The sequence below is a fragment of the Furipterus horrens genome, unplaced genomic scaffold (assembly GCF_987537825.1).
Source record: "Furipterus horrens unplaced genomic scaffold, mFurHor1.1.pri manual_scaffold_3, whole genome shotgun sequence".
Classification (NCBI taxonomy): domain Eukaryota; kingdom Metazoa; phylum Chordata; class Mammalia; order Chiroptera; family Furipteridae; genus Furipterus; species Furipterus horrens.
The window spans coordinates 95,267,832-95,283,863 of record NW_028327173.1 but is presented as its reverse complement, the minus strand read 5'-3'; the positions used below and the strand labels follow the sequence as shown (position 1 = coordinate 95,283,863).

Genomic DNA, 16,032 nt, shown 5'->3' with positions numbered 1-16,032 from the left:
TAAGTCCCTTTAACATTTTATGTATAATGGCTTGGTGATGATGAATGCCTTTAGCTTTACCTTGTCCGAGAAGCACTTTATCTGCCCTTCCATTCTAAAGGATAGCTTTTCTGGATAGAGTAATCTTGGTTGTAGATCCTTGCTTTTCATCACTTTGAATACTTCTTGCCAGTGCCTCTGGTCTTCAAAATTTCTTTAGAAAAATCAGCTTATAGTCTTATGGGAACATCTTTGTAGGCAACCCTCTGCTTTTCTCTTGTTGTTTTTAAGATTTTTTATCTTTCACTTTCGCTTTTTAATTATGTCTTGTCTTGATGTGGTCCTCTTTGGGTCCAACTTGTTTGGGACTCTCTGTGCTTCCTGGACTTGTATGCCTCTTTACTTCCCCAAATTAATGAAGTTTTCTTTCATTATTTTTCAAACTAAATTTTTAATTTTTTGCTCTTCCTTTTCTCCTTCTGGCACTCATGTGATTTGGATGCTGGAACGTCGCGGAGGTTCGTAAGCCTATCCTTGTTTTTTTTTAATTCTTTTATCTTCCTGCTGTTCTCATTGAATGCTTTTTCCTTCCTTGTGTTCTAAATCATTGATTTGATTCTCAGCTTCATCCTCTCCATTGGTGGTTTCCTGTAGATTTTTTTTATTTCAATTAATGTACACTTCATTTCTTCCCTTGTGTTTTTGCCATACACAATTGTTCTTTGAGCATCCTGATCATCAGTGTTTTGAGCGCTACATCCGATAGGTTGGTTATCTCTGTTTCATTTAGTTCTTTTATGGGGTTTTGTTCTGTTCTTTCATTGGGACCATATTTCTTTGTCTCCTCATTTTGGCAGCCTCCCATGTTTGTTTCTATGTATTAGGTAGAGCTGCTTTGACTTCGTGTCTCGATAGCGTGACCTAATGTAGTCAGTGTCCTGTAGGGTTCAGTGGCACAGCCTCCCCTATCACCCAAGCTGGGTACTTGAGGTATGCCTCCTTTGTGGGCTGAATACACCCTTCTGTTGTAGTTGATCCTTGGATTTTGTTGGTAGATCAATGGGAAGGATTTACCTAGGCCAGTCAGCTATAAGGACTGGCTGTGACCACTGTCCATCAACATCCGCCCTCTGTGGAAGATCAGCCATGCAGGAACAGGGTGATGGTGCTCCTACGTGGCCTGTAGCTGTACAGTGGGCTCATAGGCTCTGGAGTTTCCCAGACTGTGGAGGCCAAGTTCAGCCCCTGCCTGTGTTTTGCCCAGGGCATCCTGCCTGAGCTGTAAAGCAATCTGAGATGGCTGCTACTTGTGCTGGGCTTGGAGATTCCCAAACGAAGCCAAGCTGTGAATCTAAGCTGGCTGCTACTAGTATGGCTGCTACTAGTACCAGGCCTGGGACTCACTGAGGCCAGCGGTTACTTGTTTGAGAGGATTTAGGAAATTGTGAAGCATGAGCCAAGACCAGCCATTTACATGGAAATGCAGCTTGGGTGGGCCCATAAATTGGGTGGGCCAGAGTCTCTGGGGTTCTCTAAGGCGGGTCAGTGTTAGCCAGGTCAATGGAGTCAGATATGGCACCAGATTACCAGCCTGTGGGGGGCAGGGTTTAGAAAATGGTGAATGGCCTCTGCTCACCTTGATGCCAGACACTTCAGTTTCTCCCTGTTTACCACTGGTGCCTGTCAAGCTGCTCCCCTGGTGCTGGAGTTCATAGGGAGTGAGTCCGAGTAGGTGAGTCTTTGTGTGGGTTCTTTAAAGAGGAACTGTTTGGGAGTCTAGCAGTTTTTTCCACCTACTCAATCCCTGTTGGTTTTTGCAGTCAGAACTTGTGGAGACTTATCTTTCTGGCACTGCAGTCCTGGGCTAGGGGTCTGGTGTGCGGCTGGGCCTCCTCTCTCCCGAGATACCCCTCCCGAAGTTTTATCCCCAAGTGCTTGTGGGACCAGCCTGTTCAGCATCTGCGCCCCTCCTACCCATCTCAATGGATGTGGTTTTTTTAATTCCATAGTTGTCAGACTTCCATTCAACTTGGTATCTGACAGTTCTGAATGATGGTTGTTCTATATTTTAGTTGTAATTTTTATATGGTGAGTCCATGTCTGCCTACACCGCCATCTTGACCTGAAGTCCCTATTTAGTAGACTTTTAATCATCAAACTTTTTGATGTCTGGATTTTGAGTCATATTTATATGATTCTGAGCTTATTTTTTAAATGTTTTATAGTTTTTTCTAGTATTTAACAGGTTCTACTTTTTAAATTTAAATACTTTATTTAAAACTTATTGTGGTGTATAATGTGAGGTATGGGTCCAGTTTTTCTCCAGCTAACTACTCAGTTCTCTCATCACCATTTATTGCATGATCCAGCTATTTGCCCTGATTTCAAATGCCACCTTCATTATTATCTAAATTTCCACATATATTTCACTCTGTTGTACAGTTTTTTTCCCCCATATTTATTCATGACTCAGTACCAAATGGTTTTATTTATTCTGGCAAATAATTTAATATGTCATAAAGTTAGGTTGACCTCATTTTCCTTATTTTCTATTTATTAGTACTATTTTTACTTTACTTTTCCATAAAATCTCTTGAATTAGCTCTCCAGATTCAAGAAGTAACCAGATAATATTTTTATTTAAATTCCAATAAATTTACAGATGATATTTTATGATGCTGATTCCTTCTATCCCAAAGAATGGTATAGCTTTTCGTTTGCTCATGTCTTCTTTACAGCAACCATCCAGGTCTATGTATAAGTTTTCTTCATACAGAGCTTGCCTAACTCTTATTAACTTGTTTTTGTTTCTCTGTGTAGTACCTCTGAGTCCACCTGTGTGTTAGTACCCAGCCACTGCTCATTTTCCTACTGTTTGTGGTAGTTGTCAGCTGATGCTCTGGGGCTTTCCCAATATACAATCACATAATTTGCAAATAATGATAATTTCACCTCTACTGTTCCAGGGACTGGGAAAATAGAGGATATTTCATTAAGTATTCACTGGTTTTTAAGTGAATAAAGTAACAGTTTATTGTAAAAATATTTTAAAATATAGGTGAACAAGGTGAACATAAGATAAAAAGTGCAAGCCCCTTTCACACAGTCCTACACTGAACCCAGAGACAAATAAACTTAACTTTCTGGTATGGATCATTGTCGATCTTACTATAAATATCAAAAATGTTTATATGTATGTATAGGATTTGAAATTCTATAGCTACAGATATAAACAGAGCCATTTACATGAAATTTGCTTTATTCACATAAAGCTTTCAGAAGTCTTTTTAAAGATTATGTAGCACTCTGTGGTATATAACTTACCAATATTTCTATTGATTTATATTTATGCTGTTTCCAACTTTTATTTCAAGCCATATGTCAGTCTTTCTGTTATGGCTCTGAATTTCCTTCTTGCTTAGAAAGGCCTCTTCACACCCACACTTTATAAAATTATTTTCTTGTGATACTTGGATACCTTTGCTTTGATACTGTTATGTGAGGTTACCAGGAAAAGCACAGTAAACAAGTGTAGGATTGTGCAGATTTAATTTCAAGCCTTCTCCATTGATAACACTTTTTAGAGATTTAGATAACTTCCTCTTCCTGGTACAATGAGGAAAATAGCCTTACAAATGTAGATTACCCTTACAAATGTTAAGTGTCTAATACTGTCAATGTAAGAATTTCCAAACCTGTAGAGAATTTTTATAAATTTATTTGAGTCAAAATGACAACATTGCCGGGAAGCAAGATCTCAGATGCTCCTGAGAATGACAGTTTTATAGCTTATTATATGAGGGGACGCCCGCACCCCCCCACAAAAAAAACATAGAATTTATTTATAAAAAATTGCGTATTTTTTATTACATGTTTAAACTAGATTCCAAGAACAATGGGTAGGGCTTGTTTAAGGCAAAGGTTACCTTTTACTAGAGAAGTTTATAGGCTTGAGGTGTGACTACCCATCATGACCCGCCCAATTAGGAATTTATGATCAGATCACCCTGTGAGGTTACTTTTGTAGATTTATTACAGGGCCCCTTTTTTATCCACATTACAAAGGGTAATTTCTACTTGGTTTTCAGAGCTTCTCTCATGTCTGCTGGGTTTTTTTGTTTGTCTGTTTTTAAAATACCTTATTTATTTATTTTTAGAGAGAGGATAAGAGAGGGAGAGAAAGATGGATGCACAAGAAAGGTTGGTTGCCTCTCACTCACCTCCAACTTAGGACCTGGCCTGCAACCCAGGCATGTGCCCTGACTGAGAATCAACTAGTGACCTTTCAGGTCACAGGCTGGCACTTGATCCACTGAGCCACACCAGCCAGGGCTCATGTCTGCTGTTTCTTAAAATTGACCAGCCTAATATAATCAATATCCCTAAAGAGACATATTTGGGGGTGTCAAACTCTACTCTCCTTCAATATTTACTTTTTAAATGTATCTAAAATATATTTGGCTTGTGAACTTTTTTTTTTTTTTAAGGAAAGCCTGGCATAGGTTTATGTGTGAAAGTTGGCTGTCTGTATGACAGCCCAGCATCTTTTTGGCTTGTGAACATTTTAATGGTCTCTTTTATTATTGTGGGGGTTCAGAACGAGTCACCTCAAGGTGTGTTAATATGGTATGGGGATTGTTTTGAGATAAAGGCAACTTCAGCTCTGGCTCAAGAGAAAATTCTGTCCCTCCCTTAACGACCTGGAAGAACTTGAATTAGAGGCCTTGCCCATAATAAGAGATTAGAGATAACCTTTTTTGACCTATCTATAGAGCAGGACGAACTTCTATTTGCTAAACATCTGCTTTTTTTTTTTTTTTCAACAATTGTATTTATTTATTTGTTTGTTTGTTTATTTATTTATTTTTAAGGAGGGGAAAGGAGAGAGGGAGAGAAACATCACTGTGTGGTTGCCTCTCACACGCCCCCAACTGGGGACCTGACGTGCAACCTAGTCATGTGCCCTGACTGGGAATCGAACCAGCGACACTTGGCTTGCAGGCCGACTCTCAATCCACTGAGCCACAGCAGCCAGGGTTAACATCTGCTTGTGTTATCCTCCTGCAATGACCCTTTGAAGCCCCCAAGACATCCCTAGCTGAGAGTGTCTTACATACATACGCTTTCCTGTCTGAACCTCTCATACCTGTGGGGATCTCTGAATCTCTCACGTATGTGGGGTTTCCCTGTGTATGTATGCATTAAATTTGGTTGTTTCCTCTTGCTAATCTATCTCATGTCTGTTTGATTACAAAACTACCCTGTGTCTGCTAGATTCCACATACCGTGGGTAGCCAAACCCTACCCGGTAACTAACCTCCCTGTGGGAACGCAGCCTCTTGCCTACAGCGGTAAGCCTCTTAGGGTTTCCTGTCAATACTGAACCTCATGTATAGAAACACTGAATATGTGCTTTTTGAATGAAAATGAAATATAAGTAGGTTAAAAGAAGAAGCAAGGAACACTGAAATGTTTTTATAATTTGAATCTATTGAAGACCCATGGGGCCAGTTTGCCTTTTGGTTCTTTTCCAAGTGGCCCGCAGTTTGCCTGCTCCTTCCCAAACCCCAGGTGTGGAGTGATTCACACCTGTGCCTACATCCTCCCACCTTAGGGCCCTGTGACATTGAATTAGTGACTGGCTTCTCTTACATCTCAGTTTCCTCTTTGGAAGATTGGGCATTACACCCATCTCAGCAGTTGTAGTGAAGATAGAGAAGGTAAAGTGTATGGAGGACAGCAGCTGTTAAGAAAAGGCTCAATACGTGGTAACCTCTTGTTAATACTGATTAATGCCTTCTGATTAATCATTTTGGTTGAGAAGAGCCAATTAAAGGTTTAGAACAAGATAACTTATTTTTCACTGTAGTTGCTGTAGGGTATTACTGTAAGTTCTAGTCCTGAAAAACCTCCTCCTACCCACTGCTGCCTGACTTCACCCCTCGCCCCAGGCTTGCTCTTGAATCACTGCTGCTACAGTAAACTTTTCTGAACCCAGATCAGAGAATTAATTTTATCTCTCTTAAACCACATGGCTCCCCATGTACATGAAAAGTTTAATCTCCTTAGCAAGGCTCACAAGAGGATAAGGCCATCTCTGCAGCCACATCACATGTATCCCTCTTGGCTTTCCACCCCAGCTCCTCAAATGTGCTCCTGGTGGCCCTTTTCTTGGCTGGCCAAATTGTTGGACCCATTGCCCAGAATGTCCTTACACTTTCTTCTAGCATTCCACGCTGCCTGGTGGCTCCATCTTCAAAACCCAGTTCACAAAGCTCATTCCCAGGGATGTGTTTGCTAAACCCCTCAAACAGAGCTCGTCACTGCCTTAAGCCACCAATGTACTTAACACACACTCCAGAGTTAGACCACATGCATTAGACTGAGCTACCTGAGCAATCCTGTTTTTGTGTTAATCATTTGTTTAGTAATTTATCTACTTCTACTGAACTTGAGTCCCTTGAAGGTAAGGACAGTGGCTTCTTCTCTTTTTATCTCCATAGCCTGACTGGCTGGTTGGGTTTTGGTGAATGTCTGGTGACTTGCTTTGGGGATTACAGGGTAAATGACTCTTGTGGGATTGGCCTGGATGGGCCGTGGGCACTCCCCTGAGAGCGAGAATGTTTGCCTCTTTCTCTGCAGGTGCTCTCTCTAATCCTGAGTTCTTCAGTTATGGGGTGGAAGCATATGAAGCCTGCAAGAAGAGGTCTCTTACCAGTGACATAATTGATGAGCAGAAAAAGGTTCAGGAAGCTGATCTAGTGATATTTCAGGTTTGTTTTCCTCTAATCATTATAATGAATTAGATTCATTCTATGTCCAAACTCTTTCCAAATATTGAATTTCATGCTTCTAGAAGTGGTGTTGATGTTTTTAGCATATTTGCACACTCATTTATGTCTACTTGGGTAAGGAAATTCATAAAGCCAATATCACTTATTCAAAATCCTTCAGCTCAGTGGTCCAATAAATGTCTGAATCATGCATATCACGTTGCCTTCATTCCCCTCTGACCCCCATGCTCAAACAGGCAGGGGCTGCATGAAAACCAGGTTTGTCTATACCGAGTCAAATGCAGCCTCTGCCTTAAATATCCTGATTATTAAGAGGAAAATATTTAGTTTCCTGCCTCTCGTTGGTTGCCTCACCCACCCACTATCCCTGTGTTCATTCACAAATTGTTCCAGGGCCTTGTGCTTCACTACAGAAAGAACTGGCCCAGGACACTGCTTCTAAGGCCTCTAACTCATCAAGGCCACTCCCTGACACAGGCTTGCAGTCATGGATATGACTCTAAGCCTGTCAGCAAAATAAACACATTCTTTCTGGGAGTCATTGGGTTGATGGGAATCTAAGTCAAACTAGAAAAAAAGGGGGGATTTATTCTAAGGGCGCTGGTCACTTGGGTCTCCTGGAATCAAGGACAGACAGTGGCAGGGGAGGGTTAGGACAGAGGCTTGGACATCTCTGCTCTTTCTTTCTCTGAGTCTCACCTGCTTCTCTCTGCCTGCTGGCTCTGTCCTCTCACTTCACACCAAGAACTGGAGTTTCTAGATTCAGAATTTCCAAGATGGAACTGACTGGTTCAGACTGTCTGTTCCCCAGCCCTGACTGAGGGCTGGAAGGGGCAGACCACCCCTTTCTGGCACCAGGACAGTGGGGCTGTATCAACACGGGCCTCAGAACCACGTGCAGCTCTCTTGATCTTCCCGTCTCCCCGGGTCAGCCGACCTCTCATGTAGCTAAAGCAAGCCAAGGCATGTTCTTTTAATAACTGTTTTTTATCCTTCCCATGTCACATACCTTCTCCCACCCACCTCCCCTCTTTCTGATATTTTGCCCAGACGGTCTGTATTGTTGGTTTCTTTCTTTCATTCAGTACCACTGCTACTGTCACCATAGCTCCCTCTTCACTGAGCAGTCACTCTGTTCTGGATCCTCACCACAATGCTGTGAGCTGGGAACTGGGGGCAGCTCTATTTGCAAATTAGCAAAAGGAGGCACAGAGTGTAGTTAAGTACCTTGCCAGTATCACACAGCAGTAGGTTGTGAAGCTTAAATTTCAATGCCAAGTCCCAAGTTAGATTTATAGTGAAAGCACATGAAGCATAGGCTTTCTTTCACCTTTAGTAACAGACTATTGTCTGTGTCCATCTCTTTTCATTGATGACTGTGTGGGACATAGTGTTAAAGCTTCCATGGGAGCCAAGAGAACTTCAGGGAGATCTTACTGATGGTGTGTGAAATCTGGGAGTAAGGCTTTGGTTTGCGTCAAAATTTGAAGCCTCTCAGAACAAAGGGGCAGACTCTTTTTCCACACTCTTCCTCTTGTTCTCCCCATTGCATCGGTCAGAGACTGCTGCCACAGAGCCAGTGTCTAGCAGAGCTCCCTAGTACCTTCCCGTCTGCTTGGGGACCAGAGTAAGGGGGCTGTCACTGGGAAATGCAGAGCCACCTGTAACAGCAGCCAGGGCGATTATCAACTCTGCCCCATCCCTCTGCACCAGCACACATCCACACTGCACGCCTCTGAGTGAAAGGGAAGAAATGTCCTCACTCATGCTGCCCCATGGGTTATACTTGCCTGCTCAGTCACCGTGGAAGAAGACAGCAGGATTTCTTCTGAGTCACCAGAGAGACTAAACTATAAAAGCTGAGACAACCATGGCATTTGTTTGTCCTTGGTATTGTCCCCAGTTCCCGCTGTACTGGTTCAGCGTGCCGGCCATCCTGAAGGGCTGGATGGACAGGGTGCTGTGCCAGGGGTTTGCCTTCGACCTCCCCGGATTCTATGAGTCTGGTTTTCTCAAGGTATGTGCTCTGGGATAAGGATCACTATGGGCCAAGGGAGGAACAGGGTGCATCTCATCAAGTTATACTTCTGGTTTGCTTTTTCAAAAACAAATACTGATTGAGCACCAACTATGTGCAAAGAAAGCTCTGTGTGCAGTCCATGGGTGGAAAAAAGCATTGTTTCTGAAGTCCTGAAGCTTTGTCTGTCTAGTGGGGGATACAGACGCATCCACCACTCACTGGTGCATGGCTGAGTGCCTGGGCTGGTGTCAGGAGGGGAGACTGGGCCACATGGTGGCTCTGAGAGGGTTGTCTGCTCTGCCCTTGGACAGAGTCTAGCCCTGGCCTCACCCAGTTCACCTCTCAGAGCTTCACATGGAACCTAGTAGATATGCAACACACGGTAGCTGTGAATTTCTTACTAAAATAATTTCTTAGTAAAATACATGATTTTTAAAATTCTAAGAGCCCCAGAAAATAGTGCATATAAGGAAAACACTGAGTCAAAAAGATCCGGCTTGGACTCAAAATAATGCTACCGTTTCCTGAGTGGTGCCATGCATGGGCGCTGCCCGCCACCTCACTCAGCCCTCCCCACTGCCCAGGTCATGCCTGGGCCTTACCCACTTCTCACCCCATAGCACTGAAGCCTGCTGTCTTCTAGAAGTTGGGGCTGAGCAGAGTTGGGCAGTTGCCCAGTCTATTCCTTCTGACTGCTCCTGATCATTGTAATGCTTTGTGCTGGAGTCACAGTAGCATTTATTTTTCTCCTCCTCTGGAGTTCACATAAGTACATTTGCTTTCTCCACTGCAGGATAAATTGGCCCTCCTTTCGATAACCACGGGGGGCGCAGCCAAGATGTACACGAAAACTGGAGTCAGCGGGGATTTTAAATACCTCCTGTGGCCCCTCCAGGTAGCCCTTGCACCTCACCCCATCTCTCCCTCTCCCACAGCTTTCCCCAATACAAAATGAGATGCTCCTGAAGCCTGAAACCCAGACCATGTTGACTCTACCTGGGTACAGGAAATTATAATATTTAACCCTTTTTAATTTTTTACTTAGCTGCAATGTAAAGGTTGTCCAATAGGGACGACATGTATTATAATGATATGCTTCAATATTGTTTGGGTGGAAGCTAAGCCGGACCTGGTTAGTTGAATTAATTCCAGGGTAGAGAATCGTCCCAGGTGGCCCTGTGGGGACACTGAACGGTGCAGAGCTATAGCGTCCGTCACAGGCCATGCTCAAACCCTGGTGAGAGGTGCCCTGGGCCACCCATTCTCGACACCTCACCCGCCCAACAGGTGAGGTCCATGGAGACAGTCCCCCTCTAAAAGCCGCCCCCACAAGGTCCCCAGGACTCAGGGCTCAGAGCCCGCTCTCCCAAGCAGGCGCCAGCTGCCTGTGTGCGCACTGCCGGGTCGAGGGGCCGCCAAGGACGGCTGTCTGCACAGGGGCAGGGAGTGGGCGCGCTCAGCTGCGGGGAGGAGAAAAGGAGCTCTGGTCAGCCCCCCACATCCTGGTACAGAGCTCCATGGAGACCCGGAAACCTAGATGGAAACTTCTTCCAAGTTGTTATGCACGGACGTCTGTTGAGGGAGGGAGTGGTCATATTTAAAAGGTTGTGAACTAGCTTTTAAAATGAGACAGTGATGTGTGGGCGTCTTGCCCTCCTACGGGGCAGGCCTGGACAAGGGTGTGGGTTTTCAGGGAAGGAATGCAGGCGGAAGTGAGCGATATTTCTGGGGGAGGGGGAAAGTGGTCTTCTTTGAAAAAAGATGACACAGTGATTTCATTTAGTGATGCAGTGCTGAAGGAAATGGTAATTTATAAGCCTGAACTTTTTTCTCCACAGGCCAACTGGTCTCTTATGTGCCATTAGCCAAGGTTCCATTCTTCTTGTTTTTTAGAAATTTTTATATTTTTTCAGTTTGCAAAGTACATTTTATGGAAAAAAAAGTGAGACTATAAAATATAAAAATAGAAAGTCTTTTAATTCTACCTTAAAAATAATCACTTTTAATAATTTCATGTATTTCCTTATGGCTCATATATATTCTTACATATATATGCTTTATTAGGTTTATTATGTTAATTTTTTACATAAATGGTATACCATAAATGTAGCTTCAGACTTCTTACTGTTTTCATTTAACATGTATCTTGAACAACCTTCCACGGTGGCACATTATAGCGAGAATAATCTCATTCTAGAATAACCCATCATATGAATGTATCATAATTTGCCCTAATCAATCAAAGTCATGAACTTTAGTATCTGAATCAGTAGCAAAGATTACAGATTAATCTCAATTATCAGAATAGAATTTGGAACTTCCAGTGGTCAGAGTTCTTCACCTCCTTGGTATAGGCCAGCACCATAAGGTTTTGGGTCACTTAAGCTGTTTTCAGTTACCCAGTAGCATTAAAGTTGCCCAGTTTTTTAAAAGTGTTGTTTCATACCCTTTCTCCCTTTAATTATTTAACTGAATGGTATGTAAAATGTATGGCTTCTAATCAATTCTTTTCTTCCTTTGTGGCTGTAGCATGGTACATTGCACTTCTGTGGATTTAAAATCCTTGCCCCTCAGATCAGTTTTACTCCTGAGTTTGCATCAGAAGAAGAAAGAAAGGGGATGGTGGCATCTTGGGCCCAGAGGCTGAAAAACATCTGGAAGGAAGATCCCATCCCCTGCACTCCCCCTTGGTACTTCGAGCAGTAATACTCTGTATCATGTACACATCATGTGAGCAACACACTTGGAGACACAAGCACATGCAAAGAGATGCTGCTGCAATAAAATTAAATTACAACAAAGTTAGCTGGATCTGTTTAATGATGTACATGAATGAATGTCTTCAGGGTTTTATACAGCCAGACCCAAAATTTCAGTAATCAGCTGGTTGTATAGAATTCTATTCTAATATCATTATTCACCCAGGCTTTTGTCTCTTTTCTAATATCTTTTCATCCCCCTATAGTCAGTCTTCCTGGATAATGTTGTTTTCATATACCTGTCTTCACATTAAGCTGCATTTGTTAGTTTTGTGTTTTATTTCATAACTTGAGAGTTCCTATTTTTTCATAGGAAAGTTTAATTTTTTCATAGCTAGTGTTTTAGTGCATTTTAACTTGCATTATGACTATGAAGTTTTAAATGAATAGCCATTTGAAATATATTTAAAAATCATTGAATGCTGATTACAATGAAAGTTTCCAAACAGTAGTCTGATGGCATCCTATAATATCATGATGCATGTGTTCATGTAACATTTTGAATAATTACTTCACAGTATGGGCACAGGTAGATGGAGGTGTCTCTGTAAAAACAAGTTTAAAAGATTAAATCTCCTCCTCATCATCATCGTCACTGAGGTTGAAGCTGCTGCTTGTGGACAGGGGCCCTTCATCCCCTGCAGGCCCCTCACACCAGACTCAGCATACACTTCTTACTGGATCCTCCTCATTAAACACCATCTTGTTGGAATCATCTTCTGGCAACTTTTTACCTCCAACCTCTCTCTCCTCTTCAGCATCATCAACCCTTCTCCATCTACATTTTCGTGCCCCCCCTCTTTTCCATATGATGCATCATAGAATACTTTTTCATATTCCTTTTCTTCCTTTGCATCTGAATCTTCACACTCAGAGCTTTCTCCATTGTTTGCTCAGACCCATCATTTTCAAATTCCAATTTTTCAGGGTCATTTCTTCTAACATTTTTCAACATCATTTTCTTCTAATTATTTTTTGGAGCCATCTTTGAACTTTTTTAGAGCAATCTTTGGGTTCTCTTTCCTAGACATCTTCCTCAGACCCTTTTTCCGATGACAACTCACTTTCTCAAAATGCTTTGAGTAATCTTTAAGTGCGTGCAGGCATGCACACGCGCGAGCGCGCGCACACACACACACACAGACACCCACCTTATGGCACTCTTGAGGCTTATCAACTCTTCAAAGGATTCCCATGCTCTTTGGACATGTTCAGAATCCTTGAGCGGGTCTGTTAAGTGCAACATGTGACCCAGCCTCCTCTTCAGGCTCTGGGTGCTTTGTCTACATTCCAGCCATACCTGACTTCTTCCCACTCCTGCCAAGGACCCACATCCATCCTGGTGCAGGGTCTCTATTGGGCTGCTTGCTCTGCAGGAATGCTTGCCCCATTTCATCACCTTTTATGTGCCACCTTCACTGTCACTTGATGAAGGAAGCCCTCCATGGCCCCTTGGGTGGAATTGGATGCCCTGTTCTGTGCCTTGTATTCCTCCTGGCTTTTAAAACATCTCTGTGGCATTTTATTTATACAAGAAACACAAGGACATTCTTCCTTTACACATTTAAAGCACTAGGGTTATCTGGTTAGAGTCTGGCTCCCTCACTAGACTGTTGACTCCATGAAAGCAGGGATGGACCAGTTATCCTATTTCAGGTAGTGCTCCCTAAATATTTGTTGGAAAGGTGAAGTCTGCACCCTTCCAACCCAGCCCATTCCCTGGCCTGGATCTCAGGCAGCAGTTTGGTTCTCAACAAAGCTACAGCATCCCTATGCACGAGCATGCAATCCTGTGAGTACCAGGTGGGAAGAAGGCATAGACATCTGACTGACTAGACTTTATTACCCCTGGTTTCTCTTCTGCTTCTGTGCCTGCAGAAGCTGTCCCCCAACTCTTGATGGAGTTTGTGGTTTGGAGAGGAGAGGCAGGAATAGGCAGTGCTGGAGAAATTCCCTGAACAGCTGTTGGAGAAATTCCCTGGACAGCTGTCCATCTTTTCTGTCTCTTCTCTGGTGACTAGGGATATGTTCATGCAGCACGAACTCTCCGTGTTCTCCCATGTATTCAGCAGGCTGCAGCCACAGTGAGCATGGCAGGCAGAAAGGGCACAGCACCAGAATTTAGAGCCTCCTGCTGTGGTCCTTGTGGAGTTGCTGGACCTTGGAACTGTTTGAAGCAGGATGCAGATGCCACACTGCACAGTCTGTGAAGTCACAGAAACTAAATGTTAGAGGGGTGGATTCTCTAGTCAGCAAGGGGATGCTAACCCTTTCCAAGTAGGGGTGAGAGGACTGCCAAATTCAAGGGAAGACTCCTTCCTGGCCTCCCAGTTTCCCAAAGTCCAATTTCCCTGAGACAACTTGGCTTCAAATACATCAAGGATATTAATTCTGCCTTCCAAGCAATATGACTGTTAGCACTTCAAAGTCTGGGACCATAGTTCCCATTGCACCTAGCACCCTGTTACGTTGACTGCTGACTTAAAATCTCAATGCTGAAAAACTTAAAGTGAAAATACATTCAGCAACAGGGAAGCAGTGGAAATTGCTGTTAAAAGAAAAAAGAAAAAAAAAGAAAGGAAATGACTGCAGCAATATCTGTGTTTTAAGGCACTGGCTCCAATTTTCTTAGAAGCACAGGACAGCTTGAGTTCAGAAAATTCTCCCTGGTTATGCAGTTAGGGCCCAGAGCCTAGCTGGGGTGAAGGCTGGTAGAAAAAGAGAAAAAGAGATTCATGATGCTCAGTGTAAGAAAGGTGTCAGGTACTTTGGAGTAGTCCCTGGCAGCTCTGGAGCATGTGAGAAGGAAACAGGCACGGTCTCAGGAGAGAACACATGAGCCCCAGAAAACAGTGGCAGCAGGGTGGGCAGGGGGGATGTAGGACTGAGATGGCCCATGAGCAGTTCAGTGGTGGGACTGTGCGGGAACTATGGGCATGCCTGGAGGACTCCAGGCAGCCTCCATCTGTCAGATGTGTGCACTGGTTATTTTGTTTTGCCCTTAAAGGAAAGTGTTCCTCCAGACAAGACCACATGATGTTGTTACAGGATAGTAAGAAACTTGGAAAAGTCCTGGGCAAGTGGAATGGGGAAACTGAGACAAGAAAATTAAACAAGGCCAAACAATTTGAAAAACTTTACAGCCAGCTGGTGAATTGCAAGATCTTATCTCCCCTATCTAAGGACATTGGAGAGCAAATGGTTTATACCCCTCCTCTCTAAACAAAGAATGAATACACAGCTTGAATCTCCCTGGTCTATAAAATAGAGAGCAGAGACCCAATTAAAGCCATTTGTACCAATTAAACCCAAGCACAGATGAAGTTGGGGGAACAAGTAACAAAAACCCCATTAAAAGCCAGACAAACCCAAGATAAAAGTAAAACAATATAGCAGACCAAAGAATAATGCCTCCTTATGCTCATTGTGATGCATCAGCATATAAAAAACACACCTGGAAAACTGTTAATCAGCTGAAACCCTCCCCTAAAATTTTTGCCCATAGAAAAAAAGATAAAAAACCTTCGGGACAAAGTCTCAATGCGGGCTCACTCTAGGGCATGCCCATGCCCATTCTCAGACATGAATTTTCTACTTCCTCCTAAACTCTAAGGGTCTCCATGAGACTCGCAACCAAGGGGCAGCGGGCAGCAGCAGTTTATCACAGGCTAACCCCATGATCCTGTCTGCAAGGCCCCCTTTTCTCTGACTTCCCAGTGAGCTAACAGCAGCCCATCCTTGGCTCACTCTTTTTCCATAACATTTCTAGGGAGCCAAAGCAGAGCACCACCTACGCTCTCTCCTGTTGCTTCTTCTACCCTAAATCCTCCCTTTGTGTCACTGTCCCCAGTTGTAATGTACTCTCAGAATCACCTGGACACATGTTGTGAAATCTTTCCTGCATGAAGTCAAGACCCACATACTACCAGCCTGCCTTTAGGCAGACCTGCTCTAGGCCAGTCCCTGTCTGGTAACGATGAGAGATCACTTGAATTGTACCAGCACAGGCACTTTGCTGTGACACTATTAACTGGCTCAGTGCTGCCAAGAGCTCTCTGTCAATAGACAACAAGAGCTGTAAACACGGCTGGACCTTTGGCCAGGCAATGCCACTTACAAGAATGTATTCTAAAGAAATACATGAAAAGTAAAAGTACTTTTCTAATCTAAATGGTTATTTTCTTAGCAATGCTAGTTATAATAATGTAGTAATAGCTAATATGTATTGGATGCTTAATATGTGCCAGGGCTGGTATAAATTCTTTACATGTACTCTTAGCTCATTTAATCCTCATAAACCCCTTGTGCATAAATACTATTGCTATCCCCATCTTACAGATGAGGAAACTGAAGCAAAGTTAAGCTAAAGGCACTTGCCCAAAGGTCACAACTATAGAGAGGCAGATGTGGGATTTGAACCCAGAATATCTGGTTCTTCTCTGGAAGCAACCTAAATGCCTGTCATCAGGATAATGACAAA

At 43.2% G+C, this 16,032-nt stretch overlaps 1 protein-coding gene across 6 annotated transcripts in view; it reads left to right on the top strand.

Annotated features, from left to right (window-relative positions):
* Nucleotides 1-11,594, top strand: part of NQO2 (N-ribosyldihydronicotinamide:quinone dehydrogenase 2) — a 36,963-nt gene extending 25,369 nt beyond the window's left edge. For 5 of the 6 annotated variants that reach the window (XM_090269902.1, XM_090269901.1, XM_090269900.1 and 2 more), the window contains 4 exons: nt 6,622-6,752; nt 8,677-8,790; nt 9,587-9,688; nt 11,323-11,594. In XM_090269902.1, the coding sequence (XP_090126028.1) occupies nt 6,622-6,752; nt 8,677-8,790; nt 9,587-9,688; nt 11,323-11,499 (524 nt within the window). In that variant the 3' untranslated portion in view covers nt 11,500-11,594. The remainder of the gene's footprint in view (nt 1-6,621; nt 6,753-8,676; nt 8,791-9,586; nt 9,689-11,322) is intronic. The other variant, XM_090269903.1, reaches the window with a different exon arrangement.
* The last annotated feature ends 4,438 nt before the right edge of the window (nt 11,595-16,032 follow it).